Source organism: Elgaria multicarinata, chromosome 12 (genome assembly GCF_023053635.1).
Source record: "Elgaria multicarinata webbii isolate HBS135686 ecotype San Diego chromosome 12, rElgMul1.1.pri, whole genome shotgun sequence".
Taxonomy (NCBI): domain Eukaryota; kingdom Metazoa; phylum Chordata; class Lepidosauria; order Squamata; family Anguidae; genus Elgaria; species Elgaria multicarinata.
Genome location: NC_086182.1, coordinates 32657252 through 32679229, shown reverse-complemented (window position 1 = coordinate 32679229; position 21978 = coordinate 32657252). Strand labels below are relative to the sequence as shown.

General features: G+C 49.4%; 1 protein-coding gene across 4 annotated transcripts; it reads right to left on the bottom strand.

Annotated features, from left to right (window-relative positions):
• Nucleotides 1-2960: 2960 nt before the first annotated feature.
• On the bottom strand, nt 2961-21978 carry NLRX1 (NLR family member X1). 4 transcript variants are annotated; one of them, XM_063139347.1, is made up of 9 exons: nt 21747-21978; nt 15906-16049; nt 15511-15586; nt 14450-14547; nt 12389-13005; nt 9209-10629; nt 7828-7914; nt 6678-6929; nt 2961-4910 (listed from the first exon to the last, which is right to left on the bottom strand). In XM_063139347.1, the coding sequence occupies exons 2-9, from the start codon at nt 16024-16026 to the stop codon at nt 4592-4594; spliced, it is 2991 nt and encodes a 996-aa protein (XP_062995417.1). In that variant the 5' UTR covers nt 16027-16049; nt 21747-21978; the 3' UTR covers nt 2961-4591. The 4 variants fall into 4 exon arrangements, with proteins under 4 accessions (XP_062995417.1, XP_062995418.1, XP_062995416.1 ...); XM_063139348.1 differs by lacking the exon at nt 21747-21978 and adding an exon at nt 17684-18192; XM_063139346.1 differs by lacking the exon at nt 21747-21978 and having other exon boundaries at nt 15906-16238.

The window sequence follows — 21978 nt, the reverse complement described above, 5'->3', positions numbered from 1 at the left end:
TGTACATGCTTAGAGGCTGTGCTTTTCTTTCTCCGTTTGACTGGTGCATGCTTATTGTATGCCACCCCAGTGTATTTATTTATATATATATATATAGAAATGCAATTAAAGAGTGTGATCAGTGAAATAATATGAACAATTAACATGTTCTGAGGCTGAACCCTAGTCCCCAAAATAGGTTCCAGGGCTAGCTAGAGTGGACATCTTTTTCTTCTTTACAAAAATCCTTTGCAACTTTTCACTGCTAAAATTTAGAAGAAATTTATAGTATATCTTCAGCTATTTTTTAAGAAAAGATCTGCAAGAGGAGATTTAAAAAAAAAAAATCATGAAAGTAAACAACGCCATTGAGTGGAATTATAATGTAATTCAGGTTGCTTGTACTTTTTTTTAATTACCTATTTTTTAAAAAAGGTTTTATTTGCTACCTGCCTAAAGCCCAGCAGGTTGTTGGTGTGTGGGTGGGTGGTGTGGGTGTGAGAGAGCAATTTATTATTATTATTATTATTTATTTATATAGCACCATCAATGTACATGGTGCTGTACAGAGTAAAACAGTAAATAGCAAGACCCTGCCGCATAGGCTTACAATCTAATAAAATCATAGTAAAACAATAAGGAGGGGAAGAGAATGCAAACAGGTACAGGGTAGGGTAAGCAGGCACTGGGTAGGGAAAAACTAACAGTAGAAAGTAAAAGTAGAAGTCTGCACAACATCAATTTAAACAAATAAGGCTGCAGCCATGCGGCCACTTATCTGGACATAGGTCCCATTGAACACAATAGAACTTCTGTTCTGAGTACACATGCATAAGATTTCAGACCTCCAATGTTACGCACACATGGGATTACGTCTCACTGAATTTACTTCTGAGTAAACATGCACATGAGCATGCTGCACAGCAACAACCCTGCAAAAATACAGCTCAGCCTTCCCCAACCTGGTATCCTCCAGAAATACTGGACTACAGCTCCCAGAACTCCACAGCCAGCATAGTCCAACACACCTGGAGGGCATTAGACTGAATAAGGTTGGGCTACCTGGTCCTGAATTTTGCTTCCTGCAGTGGCCAGCCAGATGCTTCCTAGGAACCCACAAGTGATACATCAGTGTAGGCAACCTGCAGCCTGAGGGAAAGAGAGAGAAAAGAGGGTGGCAGAGAAAGAAAAGAGGGTGGCAAAAAGAGAGAGAAAACGGGGTGGCAGAAAGAGAGAGAAAACGGGGTGGCAGAAAGAGAGAGAAAACGGGGTGGCAGAAAGAGAGAGAAAACGGGGTGGCAGAAAGAGAGAGAAAACGGGGTGGCAGAAAGAGAGAGAAAACGGGGTGGCAGAAAGAGAGAGAAAACGGGGTGGCAGAAAGAGAGAGAAAACGGGGTGGCAGAAAGAGAGAGAAAACGGGGTGGCAGAAAGAGAGAGAAAACGGGGTGGCAGAAAGAGAGAGAAAACGGGGTGGCAGAAAGAGAGAAAAGGGTGGCAGAAAGAGAAAGAAAACAGGGTGGCAGAAAGAGAGAGAAAACGGGGTGGCAGAAAGAGAGAGAAAACGGGGTGGCAGAAAGAGAGAGAAAACGGGGTGGCAGAAAGAGAGAGAAAACGGGGTGGCAGAAAGAGAGAGAAAACGGGGTGGCAGAAAGAGAGAAAAAACGGGGTGGCAGAAAGAGAGAGAAAACAGGGTAGCAAAAAGAGAGAAAAAACAGGGTGGCAGAAAGAGAAGAAAACAGGGTGGCAGAAGTAAAAGGCTTGCTCTTTCACAGCAGTGTGTGGAGGCTTGAGGGTGTGGTGTAAGCTGCTGCTAGGCAAGAGAGTATGCTGTTTTGATGTAAAGAGAACTTTTGCCAAGAAGAACTGTAAAGCTGTTATGCTTGCTATGATTTATGGTGAGACAATTACTTTGTTATCAGTTGATGATACCAGCCTGGTTGTTTTGTTTTGAAAGACTTCTCTAAAATAAAGCACTAAGGATTCAAAGCTCACGCTTGCGTTTATCTGCATGGAGGAATTTGTACAACACTACTTATTTCCCCCAACATCCTCCACACACACTTTTGGTTCTGGCTCTGCCCACCGCCAACATGCTGCCCCCTGCAAGGGGATGTGGATTTCTACAGAAAAAGGTTCAACCACCCCTGCGATACATGAAGGCAGCAGCAGTTGGTATTCCAAGATATACTGCCTCTGGACTTGGAGGTTCCACAGCTAAGAGCAGCCGATACCTATTTGCCATGACTAACATTACAAAAAACATGATAATCTAACATTACAAAAAACGAAACAAAAACCGTTGATGTGAGAACAGCCTTCAGGGCATCTTGTGACCTCAAATCCAGTCAGTTCATTACGAGTTGTGCGAAAAACAACTTCCTTTCGTCCGTTCCTCCATCTCTCAGCCTGTACAAGCTGGGCTCCGTGCACCCTTATAACCACCACCACACCAACTCTCTTTAAAGAATTTTTTTTTCTGACAGTAAAAGAACGATGCGTAGAAAACAGATGTGTTCCGCTAAAACAAAGTGCTTTTATTTCTGCGGAGGCACGGCGGCAGAACGATCCTCACCCCAGCAACCCCCCACCCCTAGGGTGACCAACTGTCAGGATTTTCCCGGATTTGTCCTGGTTTTTGTTCTTTCCATGGTGTCAGGGGGGATTTTCTATAATTTTCAATAATGTCCTGGAATGACACACCTTCCCCTTTAAGGCTGCCATTAGCATGGCAGGAGGGAGTGACATGCTTTCTTGAGGCACATCATTCCCCCACCCCGAGCTCCAATTGAGGTCTTAAAGGGGAAAGTGGGTCATTCCTGGACATTATAGAAAAGGCCCCAATTGGAGTGGATGGTGGTGGTGCAGAATGAAATCCTTTCCCCTCCTCCACTCCAATCGGGTTCTTTAAGGTGGTGGGGGAATAATGTACTTTCTGCAGGACTCAGAAAGCTGCTTCCCCCCACGCACACTAGGTGTCCTCTTTTTTGGTTTCCCAAATATGGTCACCCTACCCACCCCTCCTTTATATTATGCTTTCTTCATCCCCACAGGTTTGATTCGAACCCCAGCCTCGAAATCTGGCATGAGATGAGGGTTGGGCATCCTTATTATTCCTCTGCACTTTTTCAAGAGAATCCAACCCACCACTCAACTACCTGGAAGTAGGGAAGAAGACTCACATACTGCATAGATATAGGCTGCCAGCAGGGGGCGAACAAAACAACCCCAGTGGGGCTATGGCCTGTCATATTTCACATGCTGCTAGTCCTCAGCGATATAAAGAAACCCTTTTACTTTTTTGGCCCCAAACGTGGCCTCAAGTTCCAACATGCCACGATTATGAATCTTGAACAAGCTGGGAAGAAAACATAGTGTCGTGGGGCATAATAGGCAGGGCTTGTGAGGTATTTGTGTTTGGAATTGATGATAGGACCTGGAGTGAACACTGCCGGGGTGGTGGGTTGTTGCAGAATGTCCTCACAGCAACACAGAAGCACCCCTCAGGAACACACCTCAAATGTGAGAATGACCCACGCTGTGGTGTGGAGCTAGGCCTCTCCCTGAACTTAAATCGGTACCTCATGTTCATACCACGTAAGGATTCTGAGAATAATGACATATTTATTACATTTATATCCCGCCTTTTTTCCTCCAAGGAACCCAAGGCAGCGTACATCTTCCTCCTCCTCTCCGTTTTAATCCTCACAACAACAACCCTGTGAGGTAGGTTGGGCTAAGAGTCTGTGACAGGCCCAAAGTCACCCAGTGGGTTTCCATGGCTGAGTGGAGACTAGAACCCGGATCTCCCGACTCCCAGTCCAACACCTTAGCCACTACACCACACTGCACATCTATGTACTGGGGATACTGGGGGGTACCCCTTTTTCGAGCTGTCAAAGAGAGCTAGCTAACCACTCCCTGCATGACCCGTATGGCCTACGGGTGCCCATAAATGAGGCATTATTTGTACGGCGGGAGTACTTTTGGATTGCATCCCTGCTTGTCACTCAAACAATTTTTTTCCAGGAAAACAGTTCTTTGGGTTCTTAGCAACTCTGCATAGCACAGAGTGGCGAGCACCCGTGCCATTATAAACCACCTCCTTCCCACTTGGAGCAGGTTTTCAGCTTTTAAAAATTGTGTTTTTAAATTAAAAACAAAACAAAACAATAATACACCAATAAGCTGACAAATGAACACAGAAAGTACAGATAAGAGATGAAAAAAAATTGGCAACCCATCTGAAACATGGTAGATGGGACAGGACTCAAAAGTGAATCTCTGTCTGAATCACTGGTCTGTCAGTCTGACATCTGTATTGTGTAGGTATGAAGAAGCCAGGCTTATAAGAATGTAAGAGGAGCCATGCTGGATCAGACCAAAGGCCTATGTAGTTGAGCATCCATGGCCCACAGCAGTCAACCAGATGCCTCAATCGGAAGCCCACTAGGTAGACAATAGCTCAACGCCATGGGAGAGATATCTCCTCCAATTCCAGATTCAGTGGGCATTTGTATGCACCTGACACGGCTCATGCTCTTCCCCCGCAACTGGCATTCTTGAACCGGAGTCGGAATAATGCTGTTTCCGGAAGGCTCCGGGGAGCAGGGCGTTAGGGAGCCCCCTGCTGGAGGTTTCCCAGCATCCTCTTGACCTCGTTCTCCACGCGGAGGAACTTGACCTTCTTCCAAGGGTTGGCGGTCTTTCGGCGGCTCCACTGCAAGTCCTCCAGCAGCAGGCCGAGGTGCTGCTGCACCCGCTCGCGGTCCCAGACGGGCAGGTTCTTCTGGACCACGTTCAGGATGATGGCCCAGTAGTCGGAGACGTCGGCCCCTATTGTCAAGAAGATGAGCACCTTGACGCGGCTGGACTCCTTGCGCATCGCGTGCAGGGCTTGCTTCCCTTCCGCGCTGATCTCGTTGAAATACAAGCTGGAGGGAGGGACAAGAACGCTTAAGGAGCCAGCCAGGGCCTTAGGACCATCAGAAGCTGCCTTGTCCTAACTCAGACCCTGGGTCCACCACGCCCTGCATTGTCAACACTGACTGGCAGCAGCAGCAGCAGGTCTGCAAGCAGTGGTTTTCCTAGCCCCACCTGGGGAGGTCAGGGGTCGAACCTGAGACCACCTGCATGTAGCAGGTGCTCTACCTCTGAATCACAGCCCCTACCTGCGAAGGAGTAAATTGGGGAGAAGAGGTTATCAAATCTACACCTGCACATGCCCATCTTTTAAGGGGGCCCATGTTAGGAAGGAATTATTCGCTGAAGACCAGAGGAACGAGTATGAGACCTCACAAGTCTGACGACTGAGCAGCCCTGGTCTACACTGACTGTCAGTGGCTCTCCAGGGTTTCATGCAAGATGTTTTCCAGGGAGTTCTCTCTACTCATTCTACTCCATGTGGCCCAGCCGTAGATATCTCGCTAGAACACGTGCACTTCTGGAAAATCTGGAAGGCACATCTTGATGTTCTTCCTGCCTTTCACCATTTAACCACCCTTGTTCCCACCGCCTCGTCAGCCATATTTCAGCTTCTGTTAAGGGGGAAAAAATGAAATCCAAGACCCTAGTCCTCATGAAGACTAATGGACGCTTAAGAGCATATAGACAATGACTAGTGAAATCCCCATGGTGAGAACTAAGGCCATCGCTAGACCTAAGGTTTATCCCTGGATCGTCCAGGGGTCAAACCTGTTCATCTAGGTGACACACAGGGGATCCAGTGCTCAGGCAGGGGCGAACCCTGGATGATCCCAGGATAAGCCTTAGGTCTAGCTGTGGCCTAAGATGGAGCAGGATTTGGGGTAATGGAAGCTCATTTCTCTGCATATCTCTTTCTCGAACGCTGCAGCATTTTGGCAATACAAATTGTTCATTCATTCATTCATTCATTCATTCATTCATTCATTCATTCATTTAGTATAGACTGCCAATCCAGCTTCCAGAGGGTTTGAACTGGTCCCCAAATACGCCTGCCCCTTTCCCCAAGACCCATCCTTATTGGGGCCTTTTTCAGTCAGTTTTTCTGATGAAAGCCAAGTTGGGGAGCTCTGTAGCTCCCGGGTAGAACACATCCTTTGTATATAGAAGGACCCAGGTTCAATTTTGGTGCCTCCTCTTAGAAGTACCAGGTAGCCTGGAGATGGGGAAGGCTTTTTCTCTTCCTGATGTCCTGGAAAGCCACTGCCGATAGAACTAGACCAGGCATGTCGAACCTCAGGCCTGCGGACCATATCCGCCCTGCCTCAGATCCTCGTCTGCCCTCCTGGACGACCATCCACCTTATCCCACATCCTACCTCCTTTCCCTTGACTACCTGTTTTGGGCACATTCCCCCCCCCCCAAATTCTAAAAGGTTAAAATGCCTCTCCTAAGGGCTTAATTACTGGCAATAAGAACCATAAGCTAAAACATGGTAGTGGTTTCGTCACTGCTTTTGTGCTTTTGGCTTCACCCAAGACCTGGAATGTACACACACACATATACACACACACACACACACACACTCTCACACACGAGCTTCTTCAAAATGGTATTCAGCCCTTGCGCTGACAATAGTTCAGCGCCCCCGGACTTCACCACTTAAAAACGTGGCCCCTGGAAAAATTGCTCGGTTAGCCAGGGATGCACCATAACCATGCGCCTGCACACGGGGGCCTATTCAGCTAGGAGGCTGCAGGGGGGACGGCGGGACTCACTGCACGGTCTCCAGCGTTGCGTGCCTCTTGGCCTCTTCCACCAGCGCCAGCGCGGTCTCGTCGGTCACCGAGTTGTAGGCCACGTCCAGTTCCCGCAAGTGCTGGTTCTGAGCCAAGTGCTGGGTGATCACTGCCACGCCCTGGTTGCCCAGCGAGGTGTGCAGCAGCGACAGGTGGCTCAAGGAGCGGTTGCCGGCAATGCCTTCGGCCAGGTAGCGGGCTCCCTGCTCAGTCACGGGGTTGTCCGCCAGCCTGCAGAAGGGGCAGAGGTGAAAGTCAGGAGGCGTGAGCCTTCCCGTACACCAGCCCACTCCAACCCGGTGCCCTCCAGAGGGGTTGGACTACAACTCCCATTATCCCCAGCCAGCCTAGGGGATGCGCAGGGAGGTACAGATTTTGTAACTGTCAGGTGCCTTTCATTCCATTGTCTGCTTATTGACGGAACTGGATTTCCCTCAATTGCTCGAATTTGCGGAAATTCGCAATTCTGCAAATTCTCACTTGCACGAATGCACAAATCCCGCAGAAAATGCTTAAATCCTCCAGAAAATGCACATCTTCGTGCTTTAACCTATGGAGGAAATGCCCGTATTTGGCCATTGGTTTGTTTTGTTTTGGTATTTGGCAGTATTTTGGCCAGTGTTTTTATTTTTATTTTCTACAACTAAATTTGGGTAAAATTGTGGAAAGGAAATAATCTGTAAGTCTGTGGAATCTGTATAACTTAGGAAAAGCTGGTCTGCTCCAGAATTTGCCGGTCGGATTCGTGGAAATCTGAGCTCATCTGATTCCGTTGCAGGTTTCTCCAACCTGTTTAGGCTTATGTAGTCACAAATTAGTCTCGATGGGACTTATTCCCGGGTATTCCCAGAGAGCCACTGGGATCTCCTGCACAAGTTAATCAGAGAGCCTTAAAGCAAGCAATGAGTGACCTCAGCCTCTCCCCACCTGCCAGGGCCTCCTGCTACACAGTGATAAGGAAAGAAACCCATCTCACAGGTATCTTGTAATGCTTACTGAGATAACGTATGCAAAGCATGTTATGTCACTGATAAGCACTAGCGTTAGGTTTGGGAAGTAGAAGCCCGACCCTGCGTTCGAAGGGCCAAAGTTGTCGAGACATGTGATGCCACACCCCTTTCACACTCACCGTAAGGTGCTGACCATGCATTTCTCGTGCAAGAGTAGGTCTCTGATCAACTTGCACGCCTCCGGCCCCAGGCTGTTGAGCGGCAAGCTGAACGAGGAAACCAAAAGAGCAATTTAGTTCAGAGTCAGGTGCCCCTGTGCAACTATTCTGCTCTGATCACCTTTTGCCACCCGCTGGTGAAAGGCAAGATTGCAACCTACGGGACATTGGAAAATAATTTATTATTATTATTATTATTATTATTATTATTATTATTATTATTATTATATTTATTTGTATCCCGCCTTTTGCCCAATGCTGGGCCTCAAGGCGGCCTTACAAAGTTTAAAATATACATGGGGGGGGGGAAACAAAACCATAAACATTTAAAATACACAACAAAACTATAAGACATTAACATTAACATAGATGGAGGGCCAGATTATTCTCCAAAGGCCTGCTGGAATAAAAACATTTTAGCCTGCTTCTGAAAGCCCATCAAGGAGGGAGCCAGCCTAGCTTCCCCGGGAAAAGAGTTCCAGAGCACCGGAGCAGCCACCGAGAAGGCCCTCTCCCATGTTCCCACCAAGCGTGCCTGTGAAGATGGTGGGACTGAAAGAAGGGCTTCTCCAGAAGGTCTCAAAGCACGGGCAGGCTCATAAGGGAGAATACGTTCTTTCAAATAACCTGGACCCGAACCATATAGAGCTTTATAGGTCATTTCCAGCATTTTGAATTGTGCCTGGAAACAGACTGGAAGCCAGTGGAGCTGTTTTAACAGGGGAGTTCTCTGCTCCCTGTAACCAGCCCTGGTCAACAATCTGGCTGCAGCTCTTTGAACCAGCTGGAGTTTCCGAACACTCTTCAATTAATTTTATGAAATTATTACATGGCCATAAATTGGCTCCAGGAACAGTTACCATTGCTGGAGACAGATCTCTCTAGAACATGGGCACTTCTTAAAAGTACTCAAATTAATTTCTCGGGTCTATATTCAAAAAACAAAACACACACACCCCAGAAAATCCCACTGTTCTTGATTATTAAAAGATTTGGGTCCACAGTTTTACAGGGATTTTAAGGGAAATTTGGATTCCTCAAATGAGCAATTAAAAAGGATCTTCTTTCTTGATTCATTATTACTTAGGAACAGAGGAAGCTGCCTTATACTGAGTCAGATCTTTGGTCCATCTGTCCCAGTATTGTCGACACTGACTGGCAGCAATGGGTCTGCAGGGTTTCAGGCAGGAGTTTTCCCTAGCCCTACCTGGGATCTGCATGCAAAGCAGGTGCTCGACCACTGAGTCCCAGCCAATGCTGGCTGGGAATGATGGGAGCTGTAGTGCAACCCGAGGAAGGATGCTGTACTTTAACCCTGCCCCCGTTAGGTCCCAACACTCACTGGAGCCTTTTGCATCGCAGCAAAACTGGGAAGAGAGTCCTCAGACTGCTGACGTCTAGGTGGCAAGAGGTGAGGTTCAGCTCCTCCACCTCGTGACTCGTGGTGCCCACCACAGACGCCAGGACGGAGCATTTGAGGGGGGTCATCTTGACAAAGGAGAGGTTGATGGTTCTCAAGGACTGGATGGCCTCGGCCGTGAAGCGCTCGTTCTGGAACTCGTGCAGAAAGAAGAGGTAGTCCAGGAGCTCGGAGGGCGGCAGGCCCTTGCGGCTGTTGCGAATGACCGTCTTCTTCATGGCCTTGGCGATCTCGAAGGCCGCCAGGTTTTTTATGGGGCAGCCCAGTTGGTCCAAGATGGCCCGGTTGCGCCGTGACAGCAGCCCGACCATGAAGATGGGGAAGAGTTCGAAGACCTCGTCGTCGGACGCCTCGTCCGGGTGGCGCATGGGGCCCTCCACCCCAAGAATGCTGAAGTTGATCTGGTCCAACACGTCATCGTTGAAGTAGTCTTCCTCCTTGAACATCTCCACTGCCATGGTGCGGGCGATGGTGTCGCGGTCCTTGCTGCCGAAGCGGCTGAAGTAGCGGGGGAAGATTTTGACCAGGCTGAAGATGACCGGCAGAATGCGCAAGGGCAGGACTTTGGAGACGATGGCCAGGACCACGGACACGTCTTCGCTCACCTTGCTGATGATCTCGGAGACCTCTTTGCCCACCCGTTGCGTCAGGGTCTTCTTCTCGCCCAGGACCACGTAGAGGGCAGCCAGGTACTCCTGCATGGCGGGGATGGTGAAGACAAAGGTGTGCTCCTTGCCGGACTGCACGCAGGGCGTCAGGAAGAAGCGGAAGACGTCGCTCCGGAAGACGTTCAGCAGGTTGAGCTCGCTCTCCGTCTTCATCTCCACCTCGAAGCAGCGACGCAGGTCCGCCTCCGAGAAGGAGGTCTTCCGGGACATCACCCCCTCGTAGGCCAGCTTGCCCACTGTCTTGGCCACGTACTTCATCATGGAGATGTTGGAGGGGTCCGTGCTGTCCAGCACCTCCCCGCTGAAGTTGAGCCTCAGGAAGCTGGTGTAGATGCCTGTGAGGGTCTGAGTAGGAGGCACCGACTTGGTGAAGTACAGGAAGTGCAAGGTAGTGCACACCAGCCAGCAGTAGGAGGGCAGGAAGCAGGCGGCCGCGATCTGGTTGTGCCGCTCCAAGTTCCTTGAAAGCATCTCCACCAGGTTGTCCTGCTCGCTCGCCTCCTCCTCTGTGGGAGGGCCGGAGGTGCCGGCGCACTCGGGCTGGCACAGACGCAGCTGGAAGTAGAGCTTCTGCAAGTTGATGTCGGAGAAGCCACAGACCTCCACGTAGCGGCCCACAAACTTGCTGGGGATCCGGCGCACTGCGGAGGGCCGCGTGGTGACGATGATGCTTGCCTGGAAGAACAGGAGCACATGCGCGCACAAGGGTCAGTCAAGGGCAGGCTGGCTCAGAGCATTTCGTTTTCAGTATGTTATAACAGGGGGTGGTGCAGGTTTTCACTGAATACAGCTCTAAAGGATTCCCACGGAACAGGAGGGCCTGCTCCAATTGGAGGGGGAAGTCTACACACCGTTCCGAAGGCGCCCCGAAGCCACTTGAGGGCGCCCCGAAAACGCTCCTGTAGTATGTACCTTAATCGTCCCCAGAAGAGGCAGAGGAGGAAGCGTGTGTGTGTGTGTCCCCTGAGCGAGAGCGAGGAGGACAATGCATCGCGGAATTCAAAGGAAGACAGGGGAGAGAGACACAGCGCGCGCCGCCACCGCTTCTTCCTCCCCTTCGCCCTCCGCTGCCAGCAACAGTTTGCCTCGTGTGTCCGTGTGTGTGTGTGTGTGCGCGCGCGCGTGTCTCCAGCCTGCTTCCTCCTCCACCCCCTTCCATGCAGCCACTTGGTGTGGCTGGGGATCTCCCCCGCGCGCGCTCCTTGGAGAGGCAAACTCCTTGGAGAGGCAAACTACGGAAGAAGCCGCCGCCGCCGCCGCCGCCGCCGCCCCCCCCTTTCCTCGCCCTTCGGAACGCCGAAGCACGCCTCCTCCTCCGCCTCTTCTGGGGACGATTAAGGTACATAGTACATGAGCGTTTTCGGGGCGCCCTCAAGTGGCTTCAGGGCACCTTCGGAACGGTGTGTAGACTCCCCCCAAGACTAACTGATAGCAACGGCCCTGTGGGTAAGAAGGTGGAGCAAAGGAGGCAGGAGCAGGCACAGGACACATCAGGGCCTGCTCCCATTGCACGGTCTGTGTCCTGTCTCCCATTTCCCCCCACCCAGGAGGGTAAAGGCTAGGTTGGAAGAAGAAAATGTGCGTGGTTTCTCCCTATTTTACATAAAGGATTCACTTCGGAGCCTAGAAGCAATAGCGAGGCGGCCTGATTTGCCTCCGGCAAAGGCGGACACAAAGCGGGTTGGGGGGTGCTGCAGATCGAGGCGAAGAAGATTGAGACCAAGCAGATCCTTCGCCTCGATCCGGAGCTCTGAAAGAAAGGTAAGTGGGGGCTTACCTGGCACTGCCACAGTGCATGTGGCGACGGCGGCAGAGCCAGGTAAGGGGGTAGAGGGGAGGGGGGCTTACCTGTCTCTGTCGCAGTCTGGTGGCGGCTTCAATTGAGCCCAAGGACTCAAACCGGAAGACCAGGCCGCAGCTCCGGCCTGGTCTTCCGGTTTGAGTCCTCGGGCTCAGTTGAAGCCGCTGCCAGACCGCGGACGGACGCAGGTAAGGGGAGAGGAGGGAGGGGGCTTTACATGGCAGCGGCGGTGCCACTGCTGTGGAGCTCTGATTCGGATCCGGAGCTCCGCAGCGGAATGGAGCAGACCGTAGGTGGATCGACACGGGGCGGAGCGGGCCCGATCCGGAATTTGCGGATCGGGTGCAGAGCGGATCGGAGGGTCGGTGCACAGCCCTAGTAAAGGCTCCAACGTCATGGGACAGTGAATCCGCTCTGGGTTTCAGCTGGAATCCTAAATGAGCTTTCCAAGTTGCGGAAGCACCTTGGATTGCTCCTTTGGAGTTCTGACTGGTTCTGATTGAAACCCGGAGTAAATTCACCGTCCCACTGCCATCGGTGCCACCAGGGAACACTGGTGGGAAGGAAGGCCACAGCAGAGAGAGGCGAGGAGGGCTTGGCTTCGTCATCCACCCGTCAGTCCCTAAGACCCACCTCTGGCAGCATGTATTTCCTGAGCAGGTTGACCACAATGGCCGAGGGAAGGACCGGCTCGTTGGGGTCACAGCAGAGCTCGGTGCGGGCCAGGCGGAAGTCCAGGTTGAGGCGGTCCAGGCCGTTGAGGATGAAGAGCACCTTGAGGTTGGCGGAGCCCAAGGCCGGCACCACCTCCCGCAGGTGGAGGTACTTCTTGGTGACCATGCGCCGCAAGGAGATGGGCGCATTGCCTTGGGACAGGTCCTCGCAGGAGAAGGGGATGAGCAGCTCAAAGCGCGGCAGGCGCTCGTGGCACCAGTCCATCACCATCTTCTTGATGAGGGTGCTCTTGCCGGTGCCCACTGTCCCGTACAGCACCACGTTCCTCACCGGATGCCCGCAGGCGTCCGCGTCGAAGAGGTGCTGGAGGCCAATGGTGCGGCTGCAGGAGGCCTGGAGCTGGTTCTGGATGGTCATCTCGGGAGAGGGCTTCAGGATCTCCTCCAGGGAGCTCTCCCGGATCACGGGGTCGACGTGGGTCGTGTCCAGCGAGAAGGACGGGCCAAACTGCCTCTCCTCGTTGGGCTGCTGGCGGAACCAATCGGCCAGGCATTTCCGGTGTTTCTGGATGGCTTCTGAAGAAGGGAAGGACAGAGAGAGGAAGGTACATTTCTGCACAACCGTCCCAATCCAGCTGAGCACAAAGGCTCCATGAGTAAGGGAGTCGCGGTTCGCTGGCTGTAGGTTGCTCTAAGGTGGTGGTGGTGGTTTTAAAAAAACAGCAACCGTGATTCTAGTCCTTATGGTGGTGAAGGGAGAGTCGGAAAAATGTGAGCAACACTTTGTGGAATTTCAAGGGTGGCTGGATTAGATTCCCAGAGATCGAAGGGGGAAGTTCCCTTGGCCTCTGGAACTCTGCCTACCTCTAGCCAAACAGGAATCGATTAAACACAATGTATGCAAAATAAGGAGAAACGACACACATTTTCTTTTTCCAGATTTGGAATATGAGAGAGAGAGAGAGAGAGAGAGAGAGAGAGAGAGTTTCTGCTCCAAGAAAGGTCAATCATGAATCTGATATAAATTATGTAAATTATTGGGAACCTTACCCAGGCTCCCAAAGTGACATGATTTCTTCTTATCTTGCATAATTTATTCTATATTTAAAAACGGTTTCCCGTAATTTAGTCTAGTTTTGCTGGTTTATAGGGAGTAGCCCAGAGCTCCTAAGAGCTCTAGAACTTTCCCCTCTGAGCACTTGAAAATCCTACCCAGCCACGTTTTCAGCTTCTCGAGAAACCAATGAGCATTGCCTAAAACCTCTCAAGCTTTGAAATTCATAAGATCTAGAAACTTGTTTTTTTAATTATTGTTCCTTTAAGAAATTAAAAGCTGCTCAGTACTGCATCAAATCACATGCTTGGAAGGAATGACAGGGTTGCCAACCTTCCTGAGCACAAGTTTGTGAACCGCCCAGAGAGCTTCGGCTATTGGGTGGTATAAAAATGCAATAAATAAATAAATAAGTTAAGAAAGCATAACAGGGGCAAATCTACACAGAGGACTGAAGGCGCTTGCATGCGCCCCCAGTGCGCCCCCAAAATGATTGTGTAGATCCCGCCCTGGAAGAGACGGAGGAGAAGGAGGCTGGGGAATCCGGCCGTGTCCTTGCCGCCACTGCCCACCTCCCCGCCGGCCTCCTGCTGCCAGCGAAAGAGCCAGCCAGGTCGGAGAGCTTCTTCCGCTCTCCGCCCTGCCTTCTTCCGCCGAGCTCTCCGACCCGGCCGGCAGGGCGGTGGGCGGCAGCAGCAAGGACGCGGCTGGATTCCCCAGCCACCTCCTCCTCCGCCTCTTCCTCCGTCTCTTCCAGGGCGGTATCTACACAATCGCTTTGGGGGCGCACTGGGGGCGCATGCAAGCGCCTTCAGTACTCTGTGTAGATTTGCCCCAGGTTTTGGCCCAACCTCCCAATTACAATGTTGGATATGGGGCCTCTGGCCAATCTAGTTGCCAGCCACTCCTCTGGGCCAGGAAATGCAGCCCAGTCACCCCTTCAAGCCATAAGGCCCATGGCTATACCAGCAGTGGCTATGTTCTTCAGCGGTATTTGGCTTGGCCTCGGGGACGCAGGCTGAGATGGTGTCCCCGGATATCCTCCCTGATGATGGATGAAATCCCTGGAACAGAAAAAAAAGGAAGCCATGAGAAAACCGACGTGGCTGCCTGAATGGGAGAAATTTGGCCATCATGCCTAGGAAGATTGTTGCTGTTGGTAATGACGTTTAAAGCCCTAAACGGCTTGGGACCTCGATACTTGAGAGAGAGCCTCTCCTTATAGATACCTGCCCGAGACCTTAGATCTGTTGAAGGAGCCCTTCTCCGTATCCCACCAATGCAATATATACATTATGATGGGACAAGGGAGAGGGCCTTCTCTGCTGTGGCACCCTGACTGTGGAATGCCCTCCCCCTGGACGTCCGATTGCCACCAACACTGATTTTATTTCAACGCCAAGTAAAAACATGGCTTTTTAACAAAGCCTTTGATGGTTAAACTCACCGGCATATTGTTTTAACTGTTTTAATTGCTTTTACTGCTTTTAAATTGTATATTGTTTTAAGTTGTTCATGGTTTAATTTGTTTTTAACGGTGCATATTTATTGTTTTATACTGTATGCTTTTATCTGTATGCTGCTCTGAGATCTTAATGATATAGGGCGGGATATAAATGTTTTAAATAATAAATAAAATAGGAAAATGGACCAATGCGACCGTATGGGTGAGAGCCATCCGGAGAAGACAGGGATGAACGGGTGACGTTCGACCTTGCTAAGATTCTCCAGACCTCGGCTCGCTGTTCATCTTGCACCGGATTTGTGTCCACGGCTCATTTTGCACGAACGGGAGAGCTGCACAAAACCAACGGTGACCAGGGGCCACGTCCCAGTGGTTGGCAGGGCCGAAGGCAAATGGAGGTGGGGTCAATGGCCAGGCTGACTGGGAATGATGGGAGCTGTAGCCCAACCCATGTGGAGGTCCCCAGGTTGGGGAAGTCTCCCTTAAGCCCTGACCCTTGCTGGCTGACCACCACAGCCCCCTCTCTTGCCAAGTTTCAAGCACCCCGACGATCCATTCTTACCTGAGTGGTGGCGTGGAGGAGCGCAAAGTCCGGTCCAAATGCAAGATCCTCTTGAGGACGAGGCTGTTCCCTGCACCTCAGAGAAGGAAGCCCAGCAGAACGGGGGTTATTATAGAGCCTTCAGTTTATTTTATACTACTTCCATGACTTTCATGCTATTCGTTATTATTCACCTACTACTGATAATGGTGTTGTCAAGGCAGTGTCGTGTCATTAACGTCGCTTTAAAGAAACAATCACAGAAATATACATAGTTCGGGTTGGCATGATCATGGAGGGAAAATAAGCCACGGGGGCTTATTTTCCTTCCCCGCACGTGCTGGTTGGGAGTCGCCTACTTCTGCCATCTTCTTTTGACACCCAAAACAGGCCCCTCGGACGCAGCTCTGTCATACCTGGCACGAAGTTCAAGCACATTGTCGCAGCCACAACGCCTCCGGCTTTATGCTTGGAGTCGATCCGCTTCGCTCTGCTCCAGCCGGTCCCCGCCCGGGGCAGCCATCTCCTGAACGGCATGGTGGAAAGGTCCGGCCCTTTACCTGAAATACATGCAGCAAGGTGAGAAAGCCAGGCCTGTTCTTCATTTTCCTATGGACCCCACGCCACCACCCTTCCTAAAACCACGACGTACCAGCTGGGATCCCCACCTGTAGAAGTCTGCCGTCCCTGGCATAGGTAGCACGATTTCCCTACAGGCACCTCTTAAACAGGGCTACCTCTTGCCTCTATGTATGTATTTATTAAATTTATATACCGCCCCATAGCAGAAGCTTTCTGGGAGGTTTACAAAAGTTAAAAACAGTGAACATTAAAAAGTATAGAAAATTTAAAACCATCAAAAATACAAAAACAACAGTATAAAACAGTATCCATTTTATGTATTTACATTTTTATCCCACTAGGCAATACTGGGTTAGATGAACCCAAGGCAGTGTACGTGATCCTCCACACACACACACACACATTTTATCCTCACAACAACCCTGTGAGGCAGCTTAGGCTGAGAGTCAGTGATTGCCCAAATTCACTCAGTGAGCTTCGTGGCCAGGTGGGGATTAGAACCCTGCTCTCCTGAGTCCCAGTCCAATACTCTAACCACTAGGCCACACTATGAGAAAAGGGCGCTGCCCTCAGGCTTCCAAAGTGAGATAGGCAACCTGGTGCCTCCCTTATGTTTTAGACTACAAGTCCCATCATCATCATCATCGCTTACCATGTCGAAAGTTTACAGAAACAGAATTAAAATACATTTGCGAACTACAAGTTCAATCGCAGTTTTTAAAGCTCAGCTAAAAACTTTTCTTTTTTCTAAAGCTTTTAAAACTTGATTTCGATCTGACTTTTATACTGTTAGTTTTACTCTCCCCTGTGCCTGTTTGGTGCATTCTCTTCCCCGTCTTATTGTTTTATTATGATTCTATTAGAATGTAAGCCTATGCGGCAGGGTCTTGCTATTTTATTGTTTTACTCTGTACAGCACCATGTACACTGATGGTGCTATATAAATAAATAAATAAAATATATATTGACAAATACAAAAACTCATCAGTTAAAAGGCTCGAATTATTTGCAATATTTAAAACCAAACCTAAATGCACAATCGTTAAGAAGCAGACTAACAGAGCAACACAATCATTAAATGAAAGGCTTGGGTAAAGAGATGTGTCTTCCACAGCCGCCCACAAATAATCCCTGACCATTGGCCATGCTAGCTGGGGCTGATGGGAGTTATGGTCCATAAATCTGGGGAGCACCGCATTAAGGAAGACCGGGGTGGCCGACAATTAGGGGTTTCATTTTCAAGGCATTTGGGCTTGCAAGCCCATGGAGTAAGTCCCATTGACCTTACTTTTGAGTGAACATGCAACCGGCCAAGCTCCGCATTGCATGAAGAAATGGGGACTCCCAAAACTGCAATCTGTTAAAGCTTCAGCTGTTGATTTTTTGACAGTCTATAAAAGTGTAAAAGTCACACAGCGGCTACCGACAAGAAAAAGTGGCAACTGTGAATGAAAAGAGAGCAGGGAAGGCAAGAGAAAAACAGAGGATCGAAGGGAGGAAAGAGGAAGAAAAGGGAGTAGGGAACTCAGCTGCCGATGGGAAAGAGAGAGATATTTTTTAAAAAGCAAGAGGAGGAGCCATTTTGCAAAAATCACACACAGACAGCGGGTACCTTTTGGCCCAGAGCTGTTTTTTTCAGGATTGCCTGTCTTCTGTCGGACATCCAGAGCGGAGAAGGACAAATCAGGGTCTGTTTTACCCAGCTGGGCAAAGCAGCAGGTGTCCTCTGGCCTGTGCCAGCTTCATCCTTTGTCTCCAGCAACTATTGCTCACTGCAGAAGACCTCCGTTCTCTCAGCTTGCTTGCTATGCTCCTTTTTGCTGCCTTCTGAAGTCACAGCAGGCTGGAAAATAATCTGGGCCTCCCTCCTTCCTCGGCTTAAAGGAGCCGGCCAGGAAAGGGCATCCAAGCAAGCTGGAGTAACACATTTATTACAGCCAGCTTTGTCGCAGAGGCCTGGACTGGAAGACACCGGGGCTGGGCAGAGAACAGCTCTTAGCAGCGGTTTCTGACACTGAGTGGCCAGGTGGTCACTTACACTGTGCTGATCCAAAATAAAATAAATTGCTAATAAAATTTCAGGTCCTTGCGAGCCAAAGCAGCTTCAAGGCTGTGCCCAGAAGAATTAAGTAGTCGTGCAAACCAATGCCACCGTTTCTGCAAATCGACACTCATTTTTGTGTATGTTTTGTGCTGAATGGCAACACCTGGAGCATTCATAGCTTGCTGTGTGGCCAACAAGAACGAGAGCCCATAGAGAAGACTGGGATACTGCAGTTATTATTATTAATAATAATAATAATAATAATAGTATTATTTATGAATCCTTTCCAAGCATAAAAAGCATTCAAAATGACTTGCACAAATAGAGAAATCCAACATAAAATGAAAAAAACCAAAATCAATTTAAACCATATTCAGCACAATAATGCAAAAAATAAAATTAAGCACCATAACAAGCATAATTGAGAAACAATACAATATCAAACACGTTCATCCATGATGCACAAATTCTACCTGTACCCCCGACCCGTGTCACAGCCTAGAAGGAACACCACAAAAGCGCCCCACAACAATTGGGCCATAACTAATGTCCAATCTTAGAACAGCTTCTCCGAACCTGATGTCCTCCAGATGTGCGTTGGACTACAGTTCCCAACATCCTATGAGTTTTATCACACCAGCGTTATACTGTGCAATCACTGTGAATTGCATGCAAAGGACTCAGACGTTTTCCGCCTTATAATCTGCTTTGATTGTGAAGTACTCCCATGCATCCTGCCTTAATTGCGCAATAAAGCAAAAAGATTTGCCGTATTTAGCCCCTACATTTTTAACGTATCTTCCGAGCCGCCGCTGGGGCGTAGGAGCAGGATTTTAAAGAAATGCTTACATCTGCGTAAGCTTTAAAGATAAAGACTCTAAAATTGGCACAGTAATAGATATTAGGGAGAACTTTAAACATGGTAGCAACAACAACAGCAGCAGCAACCGTGAAAGCTTAGCGCTATGGGGATCATCTGAGGCAAGCAGGTAGGTGGCTTTAGGGTGGAATCCTGCATTGAGCAGGGGGTTGGACTCGATGGCCTTGTAGGCCCCTTCCAACTCTGCTATTCTATGATTCTATGATTCTAGGTGGGATGAAGCTTTCAGTCACTCATGCCTCTGGGAGAGCTGCTAAGCATTCTCAACACTCCATATCCTGCTTACATTAGCTACTACTTTTGACATGATGAATATAACTGGTTTATTTAAATCCAGCATTCAACATGTGTGTCACTTACAGAAGCGTGGCTCCCTGACCCAAAGAGGTACCAATCTAAAATTTAGGGATGTGTGACACTGGGAATTCTGTTCTGTTTAAGCCTGAAGGGATTCATTCTGACAAGTGGTGGCAGACTGTAGTGGGTTTTTCCTCCTGATTCTGGAAATGTTTGTACTAAATAAATGGACACATATATTTTTTTCTGGGTCCTGTGATTTGTTCAAGAGGGATTGTGGTTTTTTAATTATTATTTTCCAGGTTTTTAAATTTGCGCAAATGGTATCGTAATGTTTTTTTTAAACTAAATTTAATCAGTGGTCTTGTGCAAGTCTACCGGTCTGCTATGTATTTCCTACTGTAAAAATCCTTGTCAGTTTCATCTGGAGCCTTATTCTACAGTTGTCAATTTCATCGTCTGAGTCCTTGGAATGGTAAGAGCATCCGAGAATCTGCAGGACTCAGCCTGTGCATTCAGGCCAGCCTCCCCCAGCCAGGGATGACAGGAGGGCACTGAATTGGGCAAGGCCAACCTGGGTCAAGGGCAGAGTCTGGAATTCAGGTGAAGGTTTAGGCAGCAGCAGCAGCAGCAGCATCCTTGGGTAGCAGATACCAAAGAGTTAAGAGGAGAGAGGACCCTGAGCATTTGGGCTGTGCCTGTACACACACCTATCATTACCAGTAAATCCAGGCTTGTCTCTAAGAAATTATGCCTGCTGCTGTTCATTGCCTGTCTTCAGTGTTCTTGTTTTCAAAGCAAACAATGAACTGAGAAATTCAGTCTCTGGATTTAATGTCTTACTCCCCCACCCCCACCCCTCAAAACACACACCGCCTCTAGATGGTAATGTGTATGCATGTTTAGACAGAAAAAAAATCCTACAAGCCTGGAGATGCAGTTTTCCCCCTGTCTAAACATGCATAGGATTGCATCCTTACTGCAAAATGCGGCAGGCCTGCCAGCTCCAGATTTTGGAGTGCTTTGGGGCGAGACGCTCTCCATCAGTCCCCCTCCCTCAGTGCCATTGTCACCCACTGGAGCTGCTTCTCATCCTGGGGGGGGGGGGAATCTACACTACTGCTTTAAAGTGCTTTATAACAGTTTTGACAACTGTTGGGGCCCAGGACACACTGCATATACAGGTTTCAAAACGTTTTCAAAGCACTTTAAAGCGCTTTAAAGCGCTGTAAAAGCAGTAGTGTAACCACGCCTACTTTTGATGCCAGCCCTGCCTCCCACTCATTCTGCTCAGTGGGACCCATGCATCTCTGACCCAAAGTCTCACCCTGTGACGGTTTGCACTACCAGACATTCAGTGCAAATCAAGAGGGAGCCCTTGGAAGGGATTCTAAACCCACCAACTCCAATTTATCTGCAGTTTATCACGACGTCGGTGCACTGTGATGGACTTTGGGCGTGCCAGCCATTGTTTCTCTGCCCGAACGATTGCCAGGTTATTTGTACAGATACAAATGAGATAAACGCCGTGTTGTTACTCCCGCCCAGCCCTTGGGACAGGGCAGGGAAGAGAACTGCGTGAATAATTACCCACCCCAAATGTCCAAGCTCTTTGGAAATAGGAAAGACTAATGAAGAAAGTAATAAGCAAAATGTCCATCCGTGGATCCTGAGCAAAATTAAAAAGAATAGAGAAAGTTATTAAAGTCAAAAGTAAGTTAAGTATTCTTCAGTGTGGTCCTTTAATGACCTGGAATCAATCAGTCAATCTCTCTCTCTCTCTCTCTCTCTCTCTCCCTCTTCCTCTCTTCCCCTTGGGAATGAATGAACTCTGGTCACTCAAAGAAGGCTGTGACTTTGGTGAGTCTCCAAGGACCGAGAGTCCCCACCCCAGCTACGGGACTGTGATCCAAGATAACCTTTCTACATATTCTTGCATTACTGATTGACTTGATTTGATTTCTAGGTCACCTTTCTGCCAGGAACAATGGTACTCAAAGCAGCAGGGATAGGATAGCCAAGAATATCATCTGGTCTAAAAGCTCCCAGTAGAAGAAAATGTACATTTGGGGGATGTGCTGGTTATCTGTCACGATCCTTCCCGAGCCTCTAGCCTCGGACTCACAACCTAAGAAAACGGTGACAGCAAAGGTCACTTTACCCGTTCCACTGCCCACCTGCCAGACAGTGCCAGACCTGCTTTCTGTTCCCTCCTGGCTGCTCCAACCTCCCGTGTGGCACACATTCAATACACACACAAAAAGGGTCCCATTGATGTCTTGTTCGGAAGTTGTGGGTTCTTTCCACTACTCAAAACAGCCTGGCCTGTTTCCGATCACGGGGAGATGGCGGACACAACCAGACCTTTGAAAGCGGCAAGCTCCACTGAGAGAGAGCCAAGCCGGAGGATGCCCAGCCCTCTGGGGACATGACCCCCTGACCCTGAAGCGTTACCTCTGCTGAAGCTCTTCCCCAGCTGATGTTCGGGGGAACACCGCTGCCCTCTGCTCCATTCGGGACTCGCTGTTGTCAGTTGCGTGCCAGTGGGGCTTTTTTGAGAGCCCTCTGGTAGGCTCCAGCTGCATTCACAACAAGCTTCTCTTCCCCCCCACTCTCTCTCTCTTTGCAGTGGTTTTATTTCTGGCCCTGCAAAACCTTCTCCGAGAGGCAGCTTCTCTGCAACTTC